The 23535-nt window shown below is 39.7% G+C and overlaps 2 protein-coding genes across 8 annotated transcripts in view; one reads left to right on the forward strand and one right to left on the reverse strand.

Annotated features, from left to right (window-relative positions):
• Positions 1-3653: 3653 nt before the first annotated feature.
• ARMT1 (acidic residue methyltransferase 1) lies at positions 3654-23509 on the reverse strand. 7 transcript variants are annotated; one of them, XR_006542286.1, is made up of 7 exons: positions 23378-23509; positions 19547-19652; positions 18847-19091; positions 12234-12399; positions 11420-11459; positions 4169-4288; positions 3654-3895 (listed from the first exon to the last, which is right to left on the reverse strand). XR_006542286.1 is itself a non-coding variant. In XM_044924094.1 (6 exons), the coding sequence occupies exons 1-6, from the start codon at positions 23416-23418 to the stop codon at positions 4281-4283; spliced, it is 603 nt and encodes a 200-aa protein (XP_044780029.1). In that variant the 5' UTR covers positions 23419-23509; the 3' UTR covers positions 3654-4280. The 7 variants fall into 7 exon arrangements, 6 of the variants coding, with proteins under 6 accessions (XP_044780029.1, XP_044780028.1, XP_044780030.1 ...); XM_044924094.1 differs by having other exon boundaries at positions 3654-4285; XM_044924093.1 differs by having other exon boundaries at positions 3654-4288.
• Positions 23417-23535, forward strand: part of RMND1 (required for meiotic nuclear division 1 homolog) — a 34825-nt gene continuing 34706 nt past the window's right edge. The window contains exon 1 of the mRNA XM_044924092.1: positions 23417-23516. The gene's annotated coding sequence lies outside the window, so the exon portion shown is untranslated. The remainder of the gene's footprint in view (positions 23517-23535) is intronic.

Raw genomic sequence — 23535 nt, forward strand, 5'->3', positions numbered from 1 at the left:
ACATTACATGACTCCTTTGCCTCAGTTTCTCCCTGCTCTCCCACATCCATCCACACACAGAGTGTATTCTCTGTCCATGGGTAAAGAAGAGTTTATCCTCTGTCCGTGGTTAAAGAAGGTCCAAGATCAGATCTGCCTGTTCAAATGGCTGTCCCTGACCACTCTGTATGAAATAGGCTCTTCTCCTTGATGTCAAAAATATATCACCTCCTGACATCAAACCACTCCTGGGCTTGCTTGTTTCCCCTCACTTGGATTGTAAACTCTGGGAGGATAAGGATTTTATTCTGTTCATGACTTCATCCCAACACCTAAAACAGTGCATAGCACATATTTATGGCTCAGCAAATGATTCTCAGAGTGAATAAAGGAAGCAATTCCCTCAGAGATTCGACTCAAAACCGTTCAACTCTGCTCAATATTATGTGCCAGCCTGGATGGGAGGAGGGTTTGAGGGAGGAGAGGTCCATGTATATGTATGGCTGAGTCCCTTTGCTGTTCACCCGAAACTACCACAATGTTGTTAATTGGCTGTACCTTAGTACAAAATGTTTTTGGTGTTAAAAAATATGGAAAGAAATAAAGTTTTGCTATAAGAAAAAAGACCCATTCAGATCCCAACATTATTAATGCACAGCTCCCTTTTGCTGCCTTATTTCCTGTCTCAGAATCTCCTGGATGACTCTCCAGGAATCACAATCTCCATGTTGACTCTCATAGCAACATGCATGAATCTCAAAGGCGTTATGTTGGGTGAAGAAGCCAACCTCGAAAGGTTTGTATTGTATGATCCCATCTATATGACATTCTCAAAAGGACAAAACTACAGGACAAAGAACAAGATCTGTGGTTCCAAGAGTTAGGAGTTGGAGTAAAGGTGAATATAGAGGAACAGCGCGAGGGAGTTTGGGGGAGATGGAATTGTTCTGTGTGTTGATTATGGTGGTGGTCATGGATCTATACATGTCCTGAAATTCTTAGACTTGTACTTCAAAGGAAAGAAAGTTGGCTATAATTTTTAAAATAAAATAAATAAATATGCAAAAAATATTGTTTAGTCCTTTGGACCCTAAGATCCAGAGAAACTGAGTTTTTGCTGTTCCTACATCTTGCTCTGACTTTCCTGTCCTCTCCCATCCTCTTGTGAAACCTCCACTATTTCTATCACCTCCTTTCTGTCTCTCCCTACCCAGACTCTCCACATTGAAAATTTCCTACCACAAAACTGGGTTTCCCTGATAGATCAGTTGGTAAAGAATCTGCCTGTAATGCAGGAGACCCCAGTTAGATTCCTGGGTTGGGAAGATCCCCTGGAGAAGGGATAGGCTACCCACTCCAGTATTCTTGGGTTTCCCTGGTGGCTCAACTGGTAAAGAATCCTCCTGCAATGTGGGAGATCTGGGTTCGATCCCTGGGTTGGGAAGATTCCCTGGAGAAGGGAACTGCTACCTACTCCAGTATTCTGGCCTGGAGAATTCCATGGATTGTATAGTCCATGGGGTCCCAAAGAGTTGGACACAACTGAACGACTTTCACTCACACTCACCACAAAACTGCCAGATTGATTTTTCTAACACATGCTTTTTCCCACTTCCCTCTTCAGAAACTCTCAATGGCTCCATATTGCCTATAGCAGTAGTTTCCAAGACTCTTTCTCCTTTTTGCCAATGAATCTTTGTTCAATTGGAAACTTTTTCAGGAGTCCTGTGTGTAGAACAGACCAATTTGGGGATTTCCTTGGTTCACCTAGCTGACAAAGGGTGGGGTTCTAGAACCCTACTCAAGTGCCTCCCAGGACCTCCCTGGTGGTCAAGTGACTAAGACTTCACGCTCCCAATGCAGGGAGCCTGGGTTCGATCCCTGGTCAGGGTCCTAAATCTCACATGCCACAAAGATCCAACATTCTGCGTGTGCCAACTAAGATCCAGCACAGCCAAATAAATAAATAAATAATAAATATTGTAAAATAAGCAAAATAAAATCACAAGTCAATGCATTTATAGCATATACAAAAGAGTGCCTCCCCATCGCTCCTTTCTTACACCCAAGCCCAAGTCCCAAAGTACTTCCCCAGAACCCCAAGGGCTCTCAGAAGCACAGGTTGAGAACTGTGATCAATAGAACAAAGTCTAACTTTTAGGGAGACACTTCTGATCTCTGAGAAACCTCACTATTGTCCTGAAGAATTTATGGGACCATACAAAGAACAGGAGACTTTAGAGCTTTTGGGTTCAAGCCCCAATCCAGACACTTACTAGCTGTGTTGAACCTTGTTGAACCTCTTTCACCCTTCGATCAAGTTAAGGTAATAATAACCTATTTCATAACGCTCTTATGTTGATGTGGCATAGTATGTGAATTCTTTGGTAAAGTACAAAGTGCTTTGTAAAATGTATGAGTAAATGTAATGTAATGAGCAAAATGTGGAGTATTATTATTATGAGAGGCAGTGTACGTGGTGGCAAAAAGTATGGATTTGGGCCTATCTACCTTGTTCAAATGCAGGTCCTGTTACTTGCTACCACTGGCAAATTTCTTATTCTCTCAGAATCTTATATCTTGTGTGTAAAATTAAACATTTTTAGCATCACTTCCAGACATGAAAATCTCCAGAGGAAGACAAGGGCTACTTCCTTCCTTAAGCCCCCTTTTAAGCACAATCATTGGAAAAGGGAGTGGTACCAATACAGCAAAGGTTCAAATAAGAAGATGGCTGTGCCAGGAAAAAGGAAGGAAAAATGACTTTTGTACTGTCTTTCAACAGTCTCAGCTTCAGTTTCTACTTCTGGAGTCCTGTTGCTCAGTCAGACTTCTAAATGTAGAAAAATATTCCTTCATTCCATAAAGAATTTCTGTCTATAGTGCCAGCAGTCTACATAAGGGAATTTTTCAATCAATTCTTTTAACTGAAAATAAATTGCATCCTTCAGTTCTTGCTCATCAACATATTTAATTATATTCTCATGATTTGTCTTAAATTCCAAAATGGTTAAGCTTGCAAAAGCACTTTGTCATATTCAGTAGGTAATTGACCTGCCTGATATGGAGGTGGGAGTTAACCATCTTACAGACAGGGATCAAAGGGAAGTTAGTCTTTCAATGGGTTATACAGAAATTAATAGAAAAAGAGTTTTCCATGAAGAAAAAAATGACATATATATTAACAAGTAGGAAGAAGGACTCTTGAAAGTACTTTGCACAGCAAGGAGATCAAATCAGTCAATCCTAAAGGAAATCAACTCTGTATTGTATTGTATGTATTGGATGTATATCTGTATGTATTGGAAGGACTGATGCTGAAGCTGAAACTCCCAATAATTTGGCCACCTGATGTCAAGAGCCCACTCCTTGGAAAAGACCCTGATGCTGGGAAAGACTGAAGGCAGAAGGAGAAGGGGCCAACAGAGAATGAGATGGTTGTATGGCATCATCAACTCAATGGACATGAGTTTGTGCAAACTCTGGGAAATAGTGAAGGACAGGGAAGTCTGTCATCCTGCAGTCCATGGGATCACAAAGAGTCAGATATGACTAAACAACGAAGAAAGAAAGAAGTAGAATTTTCCACAAAGGTAAAATGCCAGTGTTTGTGCAAGAGTAAATAGGATTATCCTGCTTTGGTGCACGGCAGAAAAAACAATTAGATCAGAAAATCATGGAGCTAAAAGGAAGTTTATTGCTTATATTTGAGAACATTAAGTAACAGAATAATTGAGTGCCAGCTAAAAACTACATAATTAATTAGTAACAGAACTGGGACTGAAATTCAGATTCCTTGTCCAAGTTACCTTCTCTGAACAAGAACCCAACTCAATAAGGAAAGGTATCTGATGTGTCTCCTCTCAGATCATCATTATTAGGGTTTCAGCAGTTTAAATAACACTCCATTTGGGAACTGATGAGAAAGGAAATAGAAATAAAGAATCAAGGCATAATCTTACAGGTTGATATAAAACTATGGTTTGCTTAATTTTAAACAACTTGTCCATAATGCTATCAAAGATGAGGCAAGAGTTGGAATAGTTTATCCGAACAGATTTGGGATTTCACCAAGACAGCAAAACAGTTTTTATATCATCCCTTTGGTTGAAAGAATAAGCCAGTTCATTCTCGATAAATCACTTCCATCTGGTCATAAGAATAATTTCCCTTCAAAAGAACTACCCACTGGTTTTCAGCTGGTTGGTGGCCTGAAACATGAGAGGCATCCTTTTCATCACTGGATTTGCTGATGTTCAGCTCTTTGCACCAAGAGAAGGCTTCCTTTCTCAATGTGGTGTTCAGCCTACTGTAAAATTCCATAAATTCATAAGCATCCAAATGATACAAAATATAATGATACAAGAAAACAATCCCCATTCCCACCCGCCCTTGTTTTAGATGATTATTTAAAAACATTATCTTTCACTGGATTTTTTCCTTTTCCTCCCGAGACTTCAACATATTAATAACTCACAATGTGGCTGATCATCCACACAATCTCCTGGCTCAAATTGTCATGGATGGTATGTATTTACTCATTTTTAAAAAGAATTTAATTACATGGTTACAAATTACGGGAAAGGCATAGTAACCTGAAATAAAAGCCATACTTGACTTGTGGAGCCCAATAGATCGGAGCTTGAATTTTGTCTCTGCCATTGACTAGTTGAGTAGCCTTGTGCCCAGTTACTTGAAATCACTGAGACCTGGTGGTCCTATATAAATAATGGAATAAAAATCTTTGCCTCTGGGATTTTTATGAAGATATCATGCCACATTATGAGTAAAGCACTTAATCCTGTGCCTGGAACATAGTGCTCCATAAATGGTATCTTTTTTTTATTATGGGCTTCCCTGATGGCTCCAGAGAAGGCAATGGCACCCCACTCCAGTACTCTTGCCCGGAAAATCCCATGGATGGAGGAGACTGGTAGGCTGCAGTCCATGGGGTCGCTAAGAGTCGGACACAACTGAGCGACTTCATTTTCACTTTTCACTTTCATTGGAGAAGGAAATGGCAACCCACTCCAGTGTTCTTGCCTGGAGAATCCCAGGGAAGGGGGAGCCTGTTGGGCTGCTGTCTACGGGGTCGCACAGAGTCGGACACGACTGAAGTGACTTAGCAGCTGGTGGCTCAGATGGTAAAGCATCTGCCTGCAATGTGAGAGACCTGGATTCGATCCCTAGGTTGGAAAGATCCCCTGGAGAAGCAAATGGCAATCCACTCCACTATTCTTGTCTGGAAAATCCCATGGAAGGAGGAGCCTGGTAAGCTACAGTCCCTGGGGTCACAAAGGGTCAAACAAGACTGAGCAACTCACTTTCATTTTTCTGATTACAATGCATCTATAACATGCTTGCTATTCACTGATTGTCAGTCATTATTATAAAATTGGGAATACTTGTCAAAGAAATTTTGTTAAATTCTGCTTCTTGCTTCATATTTTAAACAGCTCTTTCTGATTTCTGATTTTTAAGATCTGTAAAACATTTTAAGGTGAGTTCTAAATAGGAAAACATTCCAAATACTTTTTCATTTTTTTTAATTAAAAACAAACAAACACACACACACACACACACACAAAAGCCTTGTACTGATAGATTAAGGATGACTCATTCCATGTGCAAATGTGAAATCTTTTCTTTCTCATTAAGGACCCCTGGAAGAAATCAAGCTGGACAATAGAAGAATTATATTAAGTGAAGTCTGAAATGGGAAGAAAAAACACAGTATGATGTATCTCCTCTTCACTTCAAAAACAAAATCATGAAAATAAACCCACTCATGTCTTTCACCAACTTTATGAAAAAGAAAGAAAGAAAACTGAAGTAAAAGTTAAAAAAAAAAAAAAAACGAGAGCATGTATTGTTAACTTTTTTGGGTCATGAACTTCTCCAAATAAAACATCTAAATTTTCGATGTAATAATAAAGCAATAATTCAAGCTAGTGGAAGCAACCATAATGTAATATGAAAAGACTTGTGATTTTTGCAGGTGACAAAAGCACAGATACTGCAAATATTGCTGAAATTTACAGCCAATAATCAATACTGAAGGAAATACTACTTTTCAATTAGAGATTAATAAAAAGAAAGATGAAATTTTTTTTCAACCAAACTTACAGGTCACCTGAATTCTATCCCTGAAACCCTTGAATCCCAGTTGCAGAATTTCTGCACTGGGGATATACGAAGCCCAATGTTTATCTTCTTAAATGTAAGATAGAATTGAAATATTAGCTCCTTTAAATTTTCTGAATTATGGTAAAAATTAACTTGCTGTTACAGTTAAGAAAACCAGTACAGTTTTGCTTCTTCAAGCAAAGTTTAAGTGAAATGAAAAGCAATTCTTTTTATTCTCTTACAAAGTTTTTTCTAGTGTGACTTTTCTATGTTGTTGCTGCTGCTGCTGCTGCTGCTGCTAAGTCGCTTCAGTCATGTCCGACTCTGTGAGACCCCATAGATGGCAGCCCACCAGGCTCCCCTGTCCCTGGGATTCTCCAGGCAAGAACAATGAAACACTATTTCTTTTCTCCACTTTTTCAGAATTTTATTTTCAAATTCACCTATGTTGATATACTTCTATGATTAACCACAGTAACATTTGGTTACAAACATTACATGTAACAAAATTTTAGCCAAGAAAGGAATGAGGATACAGTTTTGTTGTCATTGACCTTACTGTGTTTTACCAAATCCTTGTTCCAGGATAATGATTTTAAAGTTGAAACCACAAGAATGTGTGTAGTCAACAATGAAAATTATACTCTGCCAGTTTTTCTTCCTGAAATCTCTGTACTAAATAGTACAGAAGAAAAATCCAGCCACTTTCCAATGCTAATGGATCTCCCCCTTGTGCCTAAACTTTGTATTAAACTCAAGCAGGATTGAAAGTCATCAGCATATATTGTGAATTTTTTAACGAAAGGCAAAAAGTGACTTTGCTTCTCATATAAAGCAATTACTCATTGTTGAGAGTTTGGGCCTAAAAGCTAAATACAAGCCTAATAGAAGCAATTATTTCAAAGGACTAGAATAATTGGGTGGCTTCAAGCAATTCTCAGTAACTGAAGACTTGCAAATCTTGGTACTGGTTGTCTGAAGATGTTCCTATCAGCTTCCTTAATGATAGCAAAGATTTTGGACAATCTATATAGCAAAATAAAATACAATCTAGCTATATCATGAAATGTTTGCAGTCATTAAAAATCACATTTTGAAGAATTAACAAATGGGAAACTGGGCACAATATAATATTGAAGGTATAAAGCAGTATTCAAAGATGCATACACTTGTGCAAAACTCCCAATTATATAACATGGATTTCTTTATTCATTTAACAAGTACTAACTGATTTCATTGATTAGACTTTCAAGTAGACCCATTTCATCCTTCAGATTTCAATTTAAATAGCATCACATCAGGGAGATAAGAAAATTACTTCAAAGGCTAGAATTTGTCACCTACCAGCCACTCACTGAACAGCTACCCCGTACTCAGTATTCTGTGTGAGGGGAAACACGGCGGACACAGTCAGTGGCTGCCCCTCAAAAATGTACAACTAATGGAAATCAACATTTTAGAAGTGTCTTCCATAAGAACAGATTTTCCTTTCTATATTTTAAAAGGTCTGAGAGTGGGGGAAATGTGACCCAGCAAAGAAGAGCAGGAAGGTAGAACAAGGTCAATGGTGGTCTCTGATGAGATGGCTGAGAGTACATGAGGCTCCTTGTAATTTAAAGATGAAGGAAAGAGGTCAGGGTTCATGGAATATTCAGGCGGCCTCTAGGGGGTGCCAGACTGTTGATAGCTTTCAGCATGACTCCCCAGGGAATCTGGCTCTGCGATTGAATGTAGTTCAAGTTGACCAGAAATAACTTCTCCTTTTCCAGTAAAATTGTGAGAATGTGACTTAGGTCATGGATTTAATAGGAGACCAAGGATTGTAAATCAAATATTTATGAGTCCCAGATCACTGTTGATCAATATGAGTCCCAGGTCATCCTGCTATCCAAAAGTCTTCCATTCCTCTACCAGGAAAAAATTATGACAAATGAGGGCTTCCCTGGTGGCTCAGAGAAAAAGAATCTGCCTGCAATGCAGGAGACTGAGGTTCACACTCTGGGTCAGGAAGATGCTCTAAAGAAGGACATGGCAACCCACTCCAGTATTCTTGCCTAGAGAATACCATGGACAGAGGAGCCTGGTGGGCTATAGGCTATGGGGCCACAAAGAATCGGACATAACTGAGTGACTGAACACAATATCAATTATTTAAAAACGGGGGAAAATTTTTTTTTGAACAGTACAAACCTGCTTTTTCTTAGAAATGTAAAAAATATGTCTAGGCATGGAGAAACACCAAAATCTTAACAGGAGTACTGGTGGTGGTGGAATAATGTCATCATTTTTCTCATTTTCCCCCCGCCTTACTCACTTTCTGTAATGTCAAGGTATCGTATCAAGTATCAAGGTATCATACTGTGAATGTCAGACACTGCATGGGCACTTTACCAAGGTAATAAAGCACGCATGTGTAGAAGTAGTCAGTCTCCTAGACGCCCCACACCCCAACTCAGTCCAGCAAAAATAGTCAAGAGAAGAGGGGAGAAAGTTTTGTGGAGTTAGAGGCTTGAGAACAAGACTCAGTGAGGGCTTGGGCAGAGAGAGTTATTAGGAAAATGAGCAGGAGAGGCAATTTTAATAAATCTAACTCTGAATTGTATTTTCAATTCACCCTAGGATTTTCTTAAAACCTAAGTAGAGTTTGAACTACATTGGTATTGCCTTTTGCAGTGGGAATTTCTTTTCTAGAAATAAAACTTTGAAGTTGAATAACGTGGATTCTGGCCATTAAAGAGTTCAATAGGATTACTGCATTTGTATCAAACACCAAAATGCCACCTCAAATCCGAGAGGTGGGTCATCCCAAGAAATCTTGTTCATTTGCTGTTTAATCAAAAAGTAACATAAATCCATGGAGTATATGTGTGCATGAGTGCTCCTCTGTACCTATGCCAAACACACAGATGCTCAGTTGTGTCTGACTCTGCGACCCCATGGACTAGGACCTGCCAGGCTTCTCTGTCCATGGAGTTTTCCAGGTAAGAATACTGGAATGGGTTGCCATTTCCTGCTCCAGGGGAATCTTCCCAGGCCAGGGATCAAACCTGTTTCCTGTCTCCTTCATTGGCAGATGGACTCTACCACTGGCCCGTGTGTGATATAACCACCATTTTCTACCTACCTATTTACCTACCCTTCTTCCACATTTTTATTGTAATATACCTATAAGATACTGGATCTGTCTTGTAATATACCTGTAAGATACTGGATCTATATCTTGCTGGAAAAGTGTTGCATGAAATTTACAGACTGCTTTATCCTGGAGTTACTTCATCCTTAACCAAGTATGTTACTGTTAAGCAGTGGAAGCAATTGAAGATGCTATTTCGGGAATGTTTTCCAAGACCACTGAGCTCTTCAGTGGAAAATTCACCCTCAGTTGACCTCAGAGCCTCAGCCTCCTCCTACATGCTCCTCTGTACCTATGCCAAACACACAGAGGCCAAACTTGCTGGGGCAGAAACAGGTGGGGGACAGGGAGAAGACTCTAGGCAGAGAGCCCTGTCTTTTAGGCTGGATGAAAATGGTCTGAAAGTAGACTGTGGTCATGGTGGCATAACTGTGAAAATACTAAATCTTAACAGGAACACTGGGGGTGGTGTACTAGGGGTACACTTTATAGAGTTCATCTTTAATCTTCCTTTCTTGCCCTTCCTCCACTGAAAGATAAAACTGATGAGATTTTTTATACAATTTACAATTCATTTTATTATTCTGGTGCAAGAAAACATGTCCAGATTTATTTTCAATTTCAGTTGCAAAACAAACTGACCTGAAATTTACAGTGATCGCCAATAAATGTGTAAGATTATAAAAAGTGAATTAACTCATTGGTAGTACAAAGTCTACACAGAAGAATCTTTCCTATCTAATGGATTTTTTTTAAGACTGCACAGCAATTCTGTTCATTTAAAACACATATGTGTTAAAATAATGTATTTCAGCTGATTATGGATATCACAAACAGAATGTAAAGATATTACATTTCCTCAAGTACTGTTTTATTCTGTTCAATTTTGAGTTTCCAACCTCCCTTTCCACAGATCAAAATATAAACGTGTGCAAATGATAAATATGGAAATGAAAATCCAGTAACAAAATTAAAAATTCTAATAACTTATGAGGTAAGTTTTACTTTCACGTGTTCAGGTATCCATTAAGAAATGCCCCTCTTTACAAAGCATATTTAAGATGTATATTATATTATCACTGAGCCCTTAGAGCCCCAAATCAAGTAAAATTTCATGCCTCCTAGAATATTAAATACCATGCAGCATAGTATTTTTTAAAATGTTAACTTATAAAGCAGAATTGACTTCTATTTCTGCCTAATTAAGTTCATTAAAACCATCTGAAATGATACCTTTGACTTGAAATAAGTTACTGAAATTCCAACATCAGTGTTAAGTTATCTGTAACCAGTGCACCTAGCCCCAAAACAATGTAGTGGGGCTAAGCGTTCAAATGAGAAAGCATCGGAGAGTGTACAAATCACCACCGAGAAGCCAAGCTTCCCAGAGGTTTCTTGGGGCTGCCGAGTGTCGGTCAGATCTTTCTACACAACTGAAAGTTCCTACACCAAGTCAGAGTGGACCATCAAACTGAAACACTCCGTATTTCCCAGTGGTCAGCCAGTTGGGCTCAGAAGCTGTGAGCTGTTCACCTTGCCCGGGCTGCAGACCAACCTGAACCTCAGCCTTTAATGTTCTGATGCTGCACAGAGGTGCAGGGTGGAAGCCACTCAACGCCTCATGAAATGGAACGGTAAACTCCCATCTTCTGTCACCCATCAGCTTCCTATAATTCAAGTCACCCTTGAAGAAAATTAAATGAGCCTTTTGTAGTGCAGCATGTAAATCAGGAGCGACCTGAGACATTGCACTGAATTCATGAGGCAGAGTCCAAAATATATGATCGAGGTAAACCCATCTGCCCGTTTTAATATGGTCTTCCCAGTCAACCCCACATTGGGACACCCACTTATTATTAGAATGCTTTAGTTGTTTGATTATCCAATTAAAATCGTGTAGAGTAGTATCAGAAACAAACCATGGAATCGTTTTCCCATAAAAATGGATTTTAGTTGCCAGTTTAGAGGACAACAAGAAGTCAGCTAATACTAAGTCTGTAATAAGTTCAAACCCAGAATTATCCAGAACAATATCCACTCGAGTAACAGATTCTTTTTCTCTTGTTTTCTTGCAATTGCTTAGCAATGACCAAAGACGATCCATGTCGTTCACTAAAATGAAAGGTTTTAGGTCTTCCAATGAATTCATTATATTGGTCTTCTGAGAAATATGTTCCCCACCTGATAGAGACAGATCACACTTATTTCCCCACAGTGAAATCTGAAAAAGAAAAAGCACAATACATGTACCCTTCTTTTGAATAACCAATAAAAAAAACTCTATTACGTAGGACATAATGGGAGGAGGGGTGGCTAAAAATGTTCATAAAATTCATTTCTACAAAACTCAATATAAAATGTCCATCCAATCTACATTTTCTCTAATAATGCTGAATAAAAAAGCTGTGGCCTCTACTTTCAAAGCATATCCAGAATCTGGTGACCTGTACCACCTCTGATGCTATCAGCTTGGTCCAGACCTGAGTCGTTTCAGTAACAAAACTACCTATTTCTACCCTTGTGCCTTCAGTCTATTCGCAGAAGTAATTCTTGACCTAAGTCATGTTGTGTTACTCCTCTGATTAAAACCTTCTAACAGCTTCTCATTTCAGCATGAGTAAAAACCAAAGTCCTTGCCTTTGCTTCAATGCACCCTGGCTTCTATGGGGGGGTCCCTGCAGCCCCTCTCCTCTCTGCTCCTCATTTCCTGAAGCCTCTTCCCCCACAGTGTCTCCCTGCTGTTAAATGTATACCAGTTTACTTTTCAACTGTTTAAATAAACAGACAGACTCAGGAGAGTTACGTTTTTCTTAGGTCAATATTATTTGATCTCTCATTAGACAACATGAATATGTAGCCATGGAACATACATCACCACTGGTCAAAGTCAACTTGAGAGTAAAAGTTGCTAAGAAATTAGAAATCTACACATAAATGATCAAAATTTGTCATTAGAATAATTAAATATTAGAATAATAAAAATTATTATATTTACCTGAAGAACTTTAAAAAATTCATTTTTCAGTTGATTTTCATCTAGGTCTTCAATAGTTTTCCTCAACTCTTGCAGATGAGTACATAAGGCAATGACAGATTCCTGAGATTCGAAGAAATTTTGGTCTTTCAATTCTTTAAATATATCAAAGTCATCGATTGGTGGACTAAAATAGGAAAAAAATAATAAGTGAAACATTTCTATAACTCTGTATCTTTTTTAAACATTTGAGTAATTGCAGTTTTTTAAAGGAAAGAGAATAGTAGCAACCCATCCAAAAAATTAGTGGTGATTTTTATTAGGTATAACACAGACAAGTTACACAAAAATAATCAATTTACATTAACGAAATAAAATTAAATAAATTATGCAAAAATAAATACCCAAACTCATTTTAATTAGTTGTCAAATATACTGGAAGTATTAAATAATTATAGGGACTGTATCCATAATTATTTATCCAGTGGGTTTTTAGGAAAAAGGGGAAAGAGAAACAGAATTTCATGACAGTTGCTTTAGTTTAACAAACATTTTTACGGGTGCTCAGTGTGGCTCAGGCTCCAAATAACAAACATATGGATATAAACAGAAAAGTTGAATATAATACAGTAATTGTGAAGGAGTCAAACACAGAACATTACAGGAACCCAATGACTACTTGCTATAAAGCAGACAGCACTAATGTAAATCTTATTGTAATGACAACTTTTGATCATTTATGTGTAGATTTCTAATTTCTTAGCAACTTTTACTCCCAAGTTGACTTTGACCAATGGTGATGTATGTTCCACGTCTACATATTCATGTTGTCTAATGAGAGATCAAATAATATTGACATAAGAAACACGTAACTCAGAAGGTATACATACTAGCATAACAGACTTTACAGAATCTGATCTTCAAAATTAGCTACTTTTTCCAGGGGTCTTCTACCTTAGGATAAAAAGGCAATATGGCAGATGCAATGGGATTCATTAAAATTAAAATCAAAATCAAAAACACACCAGAATTTACACACCCCAGTGATGGCTGCCTCCCTCCAGATAGTGAGTCAGCCTGGAAAGCTACACCCTTAGTCCAAGAATGCTGCCATTGCTCGAAGCACTTTTGGAATTCCTCTTTGGGGATTTTCCTCAGAACCTGTTATTAAATGTCCTGTCGAAAACGACGAGTGTTTTCATGCTTTGGAGTTAACTTGTTTTTGGAAACAGCCAAAAGTCACTCACAGCAATTTCAGTAGAATGAAGCATGTAGATCAAATGGAATAAAACATTTTTGGTCAAAAATGAGGAGTGACTAAATAATAATGAGACTAATCTCGTTTTGAGGTTTGTCAACTGGCTCTGAAAGAAGTTCAAAGAATTAAAAGACTTTTTTAGCAATGGCAGCATTGCTGAAATGAATCAGTCTCTCAAGGTGAGGTAAAGGGATCAATGTATTTGGATGCATGGGTTCCACTGTGGTGGTCAGCAAACTGCAGCTTGCAGGCCCTCTCTGGCCCACTACCTGTCCTGTATGATCTGCAAGCTCAGAATGGCTTTTTTGAAGAGTTGAAAAAAAATGGAAAAAGATTTTGTGATACACGAAATTCCAAGTTCAGGGTCCATAACTCTGCTGTTCCTTCAGAACACAACCACATTCACTTACATACTGCCTACGGCTGCTCTGGCACGGCTGAAGCTGAGGCGTCTGAGAGCCTAGAATACTGACCGACTGGCCCTTTCCAGGAAAACCTGCAGACCCTCGTTTGGCCTCGTGGCACTGATTGTGGGATTTCTGCTCCCCAGCCAGGAACTGAACCTGGACCCCTGCATTGGAAGTGCAGAGGCTTAACCAGTGGACTGCCGGGGAAACCCCTTGAGACTTGCTCCTTACACTTTAAGAGAGCAAACTCACATAGCTATAAATGATTTCAGAGAACTTAAAATGTTTGCCACTTTAGAATCTACTAGAGCTGTATGCATTGGCAACCCACTCCAGTGTTCTTGCCCGGAGAATCCCAGGGACAGGGGAGCCTGGTGGCTTCCGTCTATGGGGTCGCACAAAGTCGGACACGACTGAAGCGACTTAGCAGCAGCAGCAGCAGCAGCAGAGCTGTATGTGTGTACACACTTGACCCAGGGGTTCACTCCTAAGTATATACCCAACAGAAATACACACAGATGTTCACCAAGAATATGTGCTTGAATGTTTGGGATCCAAAGGCAGCGTGTGGGGGCCTAAATCTGCCTTTTGATCTGACCACTAGGGACACAGCATATTCCAGTAAAGACTGCTGAATACTTAAGAAATATGTACTATTCAGCATGTATATCACACTTTAATAAAAGCTTAAAAATGTCTGCCATTTTCTTCGTATTTTCATTTTTCAGTATCTGAAGCATACTTAAATTTTACATATAGCTAAAACTTTGAATCTTAATTTAATTTGCAGACTATTCAACCACTTAACTCTAAAAAACCCAAACTATACATCTTGACAAAGAAAATTCAAAATATGTTTCAGTGTAAGGGGCAAAGTCATCAGAAACATATCTTAAACCTAACGTGTACTTTCTGTGCATGTGTGCTAAGTTCCTTCAGTGGTGCCTGACTTTTTTTGATCCTATGGATTATAGTCCACCAGGCTCCTCTGTCCATGGAATTCTCCAGGCAAGAATCCTGGAATGGGTTGCCATTTCCTCCTCCAGGGGATCCTCCCGACTCAGGGATCGAACCTCCATCTCTTACATCCCCTTCATAGGCAGGTGGGTTCTTTACCACTAGTGCCACCTGGGAAGCCCCTATGTGTGCTTTGGGATCCTGTAAAAGCTAGAAAGATACCCTGGTGTCTCAGAGGTTAAAGCGTCTGCCTGGAATGCGGGAGACCTGGGTTTGATCCCTGGGTCGGGAAGATCCCCTGGAGAAGGAAATGGCAACCCACTCCAGTACTCTTGCCTGGAGAATCCCATGGAGGGAAGAGCCTGGTAGGCTACAGTCCATGGGGTCGCAAAGAGTTGGACACGACTGAGCGACTTTCCTTTCCTTTGGTTACTCGGGATGGGTCACTGACCCAGGATAGGAATTCTTCATATAAGAAACCTAACAAGTTGGACACTTAAAAACTACTTCAAGGGCAGGGATAAATTAGGAGTATTTGTATGCAGGTCAAGAAGCAACAGTTAAAACTGGACATGGAACAACAGACTGGTTCCAAATAGGAAAAGGAGTACGTCAAGGCTGTATATTGTCACCCTGCTTATTTAACATATATGCAGAGTACTTCATGAGAAACGCTGGGCTAGAAGAAGCACAAGCTGGAATCAAGATTGCCGGGAGAAATATCAATCACCTCAGATATGCAGATGACACCACCCTTATGGCAGAAAGTGAAGAGGAACTCAAAAGCCTCTTGATGAAAGTGAAAGTGGAGAGTGAAAAAGTTGGCTTAAAGCTCAACATTCAGAAAATGAAGATCATGGCATCCGGTCCCATCACTTCATGGGAAATAGATGGGCAAACAGTGGAAACAGTGTCAGACTTTATTTTTTTGGGCTCCAAAATCACTACAGATGGTGACTGCAGCCATGAAATTAAAAGACGCTTACTCCTTGGAAGGAAAGTTATGACCAACCTAGATAGCATATTCAAAAGCAGAGACATTACTTTGCCAACAAAGGTTCGTCTAGTCAAGGCTATGGTTTTTCCAGTGGTCATGCATGGATGTGAGAGTTGGACTGTGAAGAAGGCTGAGCGCTGAAGAATTGATGCTTTTGAACTGTGATGTTGGAGAAGACTCCTGAGAGTCCCTTGGACTGCAAGGAGATCCAACCAGTCCATTCTGAAGGAGATGAGCCCTGGGATTTCTTTGGAAGGAATGATGCTAAAGCTGAAACTCCAGTACTTTGGCCACCTCATGCGAAGAGTTGACTCATTAGAAAAGACTGTGATGCTAGGAGGGATTGGGGGCAGGAGGAGAAGGGGACGACAGAGGATGAGATGGCTGGATGGCATCACTGACTCGATGGACGTGGGTCTGGGTGAACTCCGGGAGTTGGTGATGGACAGGGAGGCCTGGCGTGCTGCGATTCATGGGGTCGCAAAGAGTTGGACACGACTGAGCGACTGAACTGAACTGAACTGACTGATATGATGATGATGCCAGCTTTTGTCTCTCTAGATAAGAACTTTGTCCTGATTTTCACACTGACCTAGGCAGCTGAGTGGTGTGAAGGGGATACATACAGGATTTGAGCAAAATAGACTTGGATTCAAATACAGGCTCTCCTGAGTGACTTGAGCTACTTGATTAAACTTGAGTCAGACACGACTGAGCGACTGAACTGAACTGATGGGATTAACAGATACTTCTACCATACATAAAATAGATAAGCAACAAGGATTTACAGTATAGCACAGGGAACTATAGTCAATATCTTATAATAACCTATAATGGAAAATAATCTAATATATGTATATACATATACACACACACATACACACATACACAGAAATATCTGAATCACTTTGCTGTATATCTGAAACTAACACAATATTATAAACCACTGTACTTCGATTAAAAAAACAACTACTTCAGTGCTAGTTCCGCTGTAGGACAGCCCTTCTTTGTACTACCTGTAACCTGAGTATCAGACAAATACCTAGATCTTCAAATATTTGCCTAAGAAATCCCCTTAGGAGAGTTCCACACCCCTGACTCACTAATATTCTCCTTTCTGAACTTCAAGCTAAATGTTGCCTTTTATCTATCCCTTTTATCAAGCTATTCCTGGACCAATGGTTAGCAGTACAGGCTGGGCAGAATCTCTCTGGAGCATGGAAAGAAAAATCTATGTACAGGCCCCACCACGGACAAATAACACCATTAGGATTTAATATAACAATTTCAAAATCTGCATATTTAAAAACAAACCAAAAAACTTTTGCCCAACTGGGTGACAAACAGCTAGGTTTGTAAGCTTCTGGCCTAGATTTTTCACTCTGAATTGGATCCACCTCCAAAAACAGAAACAGCATTCCTTTTACTTCTCTAACGTTCGAACTCCTCCAAGCCTATTCAGGGTGCCACTCAGTGTTTCAACACTTCAGCAGCTTTGTCTGATACATGCATATTTTCCAGAGTTATGAAACCATCACCCGGAACATCAGACTAACCCTAGTCCTGAAAAGATATCCAAATGCACTACTTGTTTGAGGAGGGGGCTTATCTGATTTGCACAGACCAGGCTCCAATACTGGTTCTACCAGTTACTCACCACGCAGCCTCGGAAAAGATACTAATCTCTCTGAGCCTCAGTTTCCTCCACTGTAAAATGGAAACCATAACACCTATGTCACTGGGTTGCAAAATAATGAGAACTGAGCTGGTATTCAGTACATGACAGAGTCTAGTGCTTGCTAGTCTTTTGCTTGGGTCTGTGTGCCAGGTAATATGCTGTATTTTTAGTGAGTGTATTCTGCTTTTAAAGCACAAGACCTAAAACACACTTATTCAGCAAATACTAAAAAAAGTGTGACCTTATAATAATTTATAAAGATTAAAACAGAAAAAAAAATAGACTCAAGTTTACGCATGTTTCCCTAAGTAATCTTTTTATTTTACTTTCAGTGCTGGTTTAAGTGTCTTCAAGTATCCTATGCTATGTTGAGGAATGGATACCAAAGGATTCCTCTTACCCAGCAAATCTGTATTTCTGTAACCTGTGAGCTAAAAGTATGATCCACATTACATTTTCTTCTGCTCCGTAAAGCAGTTCTCTATCATAATTTTCCTAGGGAAAAATTAATTAGTGTAAATAACTATAAAAAGTTATTCTGGAACATGTGTTTAACTTTTTGAGTCCTTTACTAATCTAGCCATTAAAAACAAGAGTGGAAAATTAAGATAGTGCATCAGAACAATGCAGTTCTGGTGACTGTTCTGTTGACTTCTTTTAGCAAATTAATTCTGACATATCATCTATTTTTAAAAACTAAACATATGCTTACTTTGTCCGTCTTGATTTTTTACATAAATAATTATTTCAAATTAACATTTTTTTGCTTATTAAGAACAATTTGTTGTATTCTTCAAATTAAATTTGAAGAATAATTTTTTATTTTTATATAGCTTTTAACTAATTAAAAGTTCTTATAAGAACTTTTTTATAATTAAATTTAATTATAAAAATTAAAAAATTATAATTTATAAATTATTAATTATAAAAAATTAAACTTTTTATAATTAGTTCCTACTTCAGATATTCAATCTTAGGTCTATTCTAAGCAAGTGGATAATAACTGCCAATAATCAATTACAACAATAACATTTGCAGAAATATCTAATAGCACCATTAATATCTGCTGAACTGAATTCAGGCTTCATTTGGCTTTTATTTTAAAAATTACCATTTTAGTCACAGCCCTGGTCGACACCATGGCTGCAGCCTCGTGATATCCTCAACAGAGAACCCAGCTGAGCCATGCCCAGACTCCTGACCTATGAAAACTCTGAAATAAAAATATGTCTTGTTTTAAAAAAAAAATAATAAATAAATAAATAAAAATTACCATTTTATAATTTTAAACAAAGCATAAATTATCTACATTTGTTATTTGATGGTTACAAACTTACCTTTGGATAATTGCTTCATGAATTCTACGATACATGTAGCATTCTACAAATAGCCACGGTGAGAGAAACCACCTTGGTTTCCCATCACTTTCATTTAAAAGACTCTGTTGATATTCTAGGTACTGATTCCATATGTCAGTATCAACAAACTTTTCAACCAAAGGAACAATCGGTTTATCTGTTTGCAATTCGTTCCGTAATTTTGAAAGAAGAGAAATTGCTTTCTTTTCAGCTTCCAGGCCTTTCTGTAAAAATATGGGCGGGGGGCAGTTTATATATATATATAATATATACACACACGTGTACGAGTAGTCTACACTAAAATCAGTTTATATGAAATTATCTTATCTATAACTATAAATATATATATATGTACACACATATATGCATAATTCCTCTAGGGTAACAAATTTTTATGGATCTAAATTTAAGAAGGAAAAAATAAAACATTTCAAAACTACAATTTATGTCTTTCACAAATGAATAAACATTTAAATTTAGAATTCTTAAGTTGAAAAATCAAAGAACACAAACAGATCTCATTTCGACATTATCTTGCCTTACCTAGTCTGCCTTTTTTTTGAAGTTTCATGTTATGAACTTATCTCCAGGTGAAATGACCATTACCACATACGGAAAACTGCTTATTGTGTTTGTTAGACTTAAACACAAAAGAATTACGTAAAAACACAATTCTTACCTCTCCATGTTTCTCGAAAAATTCACTTTTATGTCGATGCAATGTATCAATAGCTTTGGTTAAGATCTGGGGTGATCTGTCTTTAACTGAAAGATATGCAAATGATCTAGAAAAGAGTCACACACACAGCAGATTATTCAGTAGCATTCACACTAGAAGACTGTCATCTTTCAGTTTTTGGAACACCTCATCTAAATTTAAATTCTTTTGCAAACAACTCCTGTAAAGTAAACCAGCATTGCCCAACTCCTGGAGCAACTCAAGAAAATCGGAAAACCTCTCTGAGAGTGTTAGTTGCTCAGTTGTGTCTGATTCTTTGCAACCCCATGGACTGTAGGCTCTGTCCATGAGATTCTCCAGACAAGAATACTGGAGTGGTTAAGCCATTCCCTTCTCCAGGGGATCTTACCCACCCAGGGATCAAACCTGGGTCTCCCACATTGCAGCCAGATTCTTTACCATCTGAGCCACTAGGGAAGCCTGGAAAACCTCTCTGGTGTATCATAAAAACTAAGCATGGTTTGTGCCTCAAATCTCAGACTATTCCCTAGAGTGTTTAATCATTCTTATCCTTCTTATTGTATTCCTTTTCTTCTCCTTAACCAGAATCTAGTCTAACAAAGTGGTAAGACAGAAACAGAATTATCCTAAAAGTCAAATAGGCTTTCCTCCTAGGTTTATTATTTACTAAATGACCTTTCCTACCTAGAAAGGTGAGGCAATGGATGTGAAACTGCCTGAACCACTTTGCAGTGCAGAAGTATGCAGGGCAAGACATTTACACCCCTGCTTCTCCTTGTCTATATTCCCAGCCAACATTAATTCCTTTCAAAGGTTTTTCTTGCTGCCTTCTTTGCTTCCCCAGTAACTCCTTCCATCCTCTCTGACCCTAAGCAAAATTAAGGCAAGTTACCATCTTGCTTTCCCAACCAGAAAATGAGAGATTTTTTTAGAAGTGTCAGAGAATGAAGAAAGCTGGAGATGAAGAAAAATCTGAGTATACCTGAATCAAAAATTAAAGATATTCTTGATTTTAGCCATACAAAAATCAAGATTTACAGATTATCATTGTATGTATTATTAGTTTAAGGAAATACATGGTCCGGAGAGAAAAAAAATTTAGCACTGTGAAGTTTTTAAATAGAAAGCACAAAACAACTTATCAGTTCATTTATGTCTTCAGATCACCAGAGACAACGTAAAAACAAAGACAGTTGCAATACTTCTGCCCAACTCTCCTATGCTAACTTAAATCTGGGATCATCACACTTGTAAAATCTCAAATATCTTATTCCAATTTTCAAAAATAGGATTATATGTCCTGAGTATTTCTTCAAGACCCTTCCTCAAATGTGAACCATAAAGCTTAAAGGAAAAAAATTGCAAAAATGTTTTCTGATTCTGTGGGTTTTACAGTGAACAGGTTTTAATATCCATGAAATGAAATGAAGTCGCTTCAGTCGTGTCCTACTCTCTGCGACCCCATGGACTGTAGCCTGCCAGGCTCTTCTGCCCATGGGATTTTCCAGGCAAGAATACTGGAGCTGGTTGCCATTTCCTTCTCCATTGGATCTTCCACACCCAGGGATTGAACCTAGGTCTCTCGCATTGCAGGCAGACTCTTTACCGTCTGAGCCACCAGGGAATAGTAACTGCTCTGATCAGAATTTAACTTTTAACAATTACTACTGCTGCTGCTGGTCCTAAGTCACTTCAGTCGTGTCCAACTCTGTGCAACCCCATAGAGGGCAGCCCACCAGGGGCCCCCTTCCCTGGGATTCTCCAGGCAAGAACACTGGAGTGGGTTGCCATTTTCTTCTCCAATGTATGAAAGTGAAAAGTGAAAGTGAAGTTGCTCAGTAGTGTCAGACTCTTAGCGACCCCATGGACTGCAGCCTACCAGGCTCCTCTGTCCATGGGATTTTCCAGGCAAGAGTACTGGAGTGGGTTGCCATTGCCTTCTCCGAACAATTACTACTAAGTCCTTGGAAAAACTGAAAGAACACTAAATCATTTGACATTTGAATTTTCCAAAGCAGCAGATACAAAACGTGACAGTTCTTTGAGATTTTACTTAGTTAAGTGTTAAGTAACTCAGTCGTGTCTGACTCTGCGACCCCATAAACTAGGCTCCTCTGTCCATGGACTTCTTCAGGCAAGAATACTAGAGTGGGTGCCATTCCCTTCTCCATGCTGCTGCTGCTGCTAAGTCGATTCAGTCCTGTCCGACTCTGTGCGACCCCATAGACGGCAGCCCACCAGGCTCCCCTGTCCCTGGGATTCTCCAGGCAAGAACACTGGAGTGGGTTGCCATTTCTTTCTCCAATGTATGAAAGTGAAAAGTGAAAGTGAAGTTGCTCAGTCGTGTCGGACTCTTCGCGACCCCATGGACTGCAGCCCACCAGGCTCCTCCATCCACGGGATTTTCCAGGCAAGAGTACTGGAGTGGGGTGCCATCGCCTTCTCCGCCCTTCTCCATGGGATCTTCCCAATTCAAACCCAGATCTCCTGCATTGCAGGCGGATTCTTCACCATCTGAGCCACCAGGGAAACAACTTAACTAGAAAGTATTGCTATTTTTCTAGCTACTGCATTTCCTCATAGGTTTATATCTCCAAGAGTAACGTCTCAGGTCCAGGGACTTGGATGAAGGCAGATATACCTAGGACTCAAAATTTAACGATGCAGACACTCCCTATATTTGCCTGAAGGTGAGTACAATCTTAAATTCAGGGCCTAAGGTGCTTCTCTAACCTCAATCCATTGCTGGTACGGTCAATTTTTTCCAAGTGTTCTTGAGTTTTGCAATATTTTTCAGTAAGGACACAACTCAAATGTAAATTGGGCCTTCCAATTTGTATTAACAGGTATATCTGTATGCAATCTTTGACTTTTAAAAAAGCAAGACGGTACAGTCGTATCCGACTCTTTGCGACCCCATGGATGGTAACCTACCAAGCTTCGCGGTCCGTGGGATTTTCCAGGCAAGAATACTGGAGTGGGCTGCCATTTCCTTCTCCAGGGTATCTTCCCAACCCAGGGATCGAACCCGGGTCTCCTGCATTGCAGACAGACGCTTTACCGTCTGAGCCACTAGTTAACAGATATATTTGTATGCAATCTATGACTTTTAAAAAAGCAAGACGGTACAGGTACAATGGGATTACAAATTATAATGGGATTACAAATTAATCCGATTAGCGAAAGGAAGAAACACACTTCTCTATAGATCTCAGATCCCTAACTTTTGCAGAGAGCTTTAAGCATCCCCCTCAAAAGGTAGGTTTATTAAATATGGTTAGAGGCACGCGCTGCAACACTTCTGAAAGGGGGCATAACACGCTCAAGACAGTCATGCGTGAGTTAAAAAACAATAATAATAAATAGTATCGAACCACTTTAAAGACGCATTAACTGTTCGATACAAATTAATGCAAGGCAACCAACATCCCGGAACCGTCACTTGTAGAGAGAGGTAGGGGTAAACCGAGATTTCCAGTCGGGATTCGCAGTCCGTTCCCGTGTAGGCAGGCAAGAAGCCACGAATCACACCGCAAGAAGGAAGCTGCAAAGACAGTCCGAGCCTGGAGCCCGGCGAGCGGCCGCCTGGCCCTCGCCTCCCCGTGAGCCGTTATAAACCGAGCCGTGGCCCCAAGGGAAGCGGAACCCGGAGGCGGACTGAAACTCGCTGGCGGCGGAGGAGCAGGCGCCTCCAGCCCGCCTCCGCTTCCCTCCCCCAGTACCCACAGGTTCCCCAAGAGGCTCAGCTTTCCGCTGCAGCGGGGAGAAGGAAAAGGAGCCGAGAGAGTGGCCGAGGAAAGCGACACAAACCCTACGTCCCGCGCAGACAGAGACGCCGGAGGCCCCGCCATCGCCGGATTCCGCGCTCCTGACTCCGACGCTCGGGTCTCACCCGCCGCAGGAGAGGAGGCGGTGCTCGCGCGAGGGAGGAGCCGAGAAAGCGAGGGAGGTGGGTTAAAAAAAACACT

Source organism: Bubalus bubalis, chromosome 10, assembly GCF_019923935.1.
Source record: "Bubalus bubalis isolate 160015118507 breed Murrah chromosome 10, NDDB_SH_1, whole genome shotgun sequence".
Lineage (NCBI taxonomy): Eukaryota > Metazoa > Chordata > Mammalia > Artiodactyla > Bovidae > Bubalus > Bubalus bubalis.

Excerpts from the sequence above, each read along its gene's own strand:
- ARMT1 (XM_006080207.4), bottom strand. The coding sequence starts at position 23,418 with ATGGCGGGGCCTCCGGCGTCTCTGTCTGCGCGGGACGTAGG. Across the intron at positions 19,653-23,377 it reads CTGTCTGCGCGGGACGTAGG|ATCATTTGCATATCTTTCAG; the intron begins GTTTGTGTCGCT and ends ACTCTTTTCTAG. Across the intron at positions 11,460-12,233 it reads AATTTTTTAAAGTTCTTCAG|ATTTCACTGTGGGGAAATAA; the intron begins GTAAATATAATA and ends TTTCTTTTTCAG.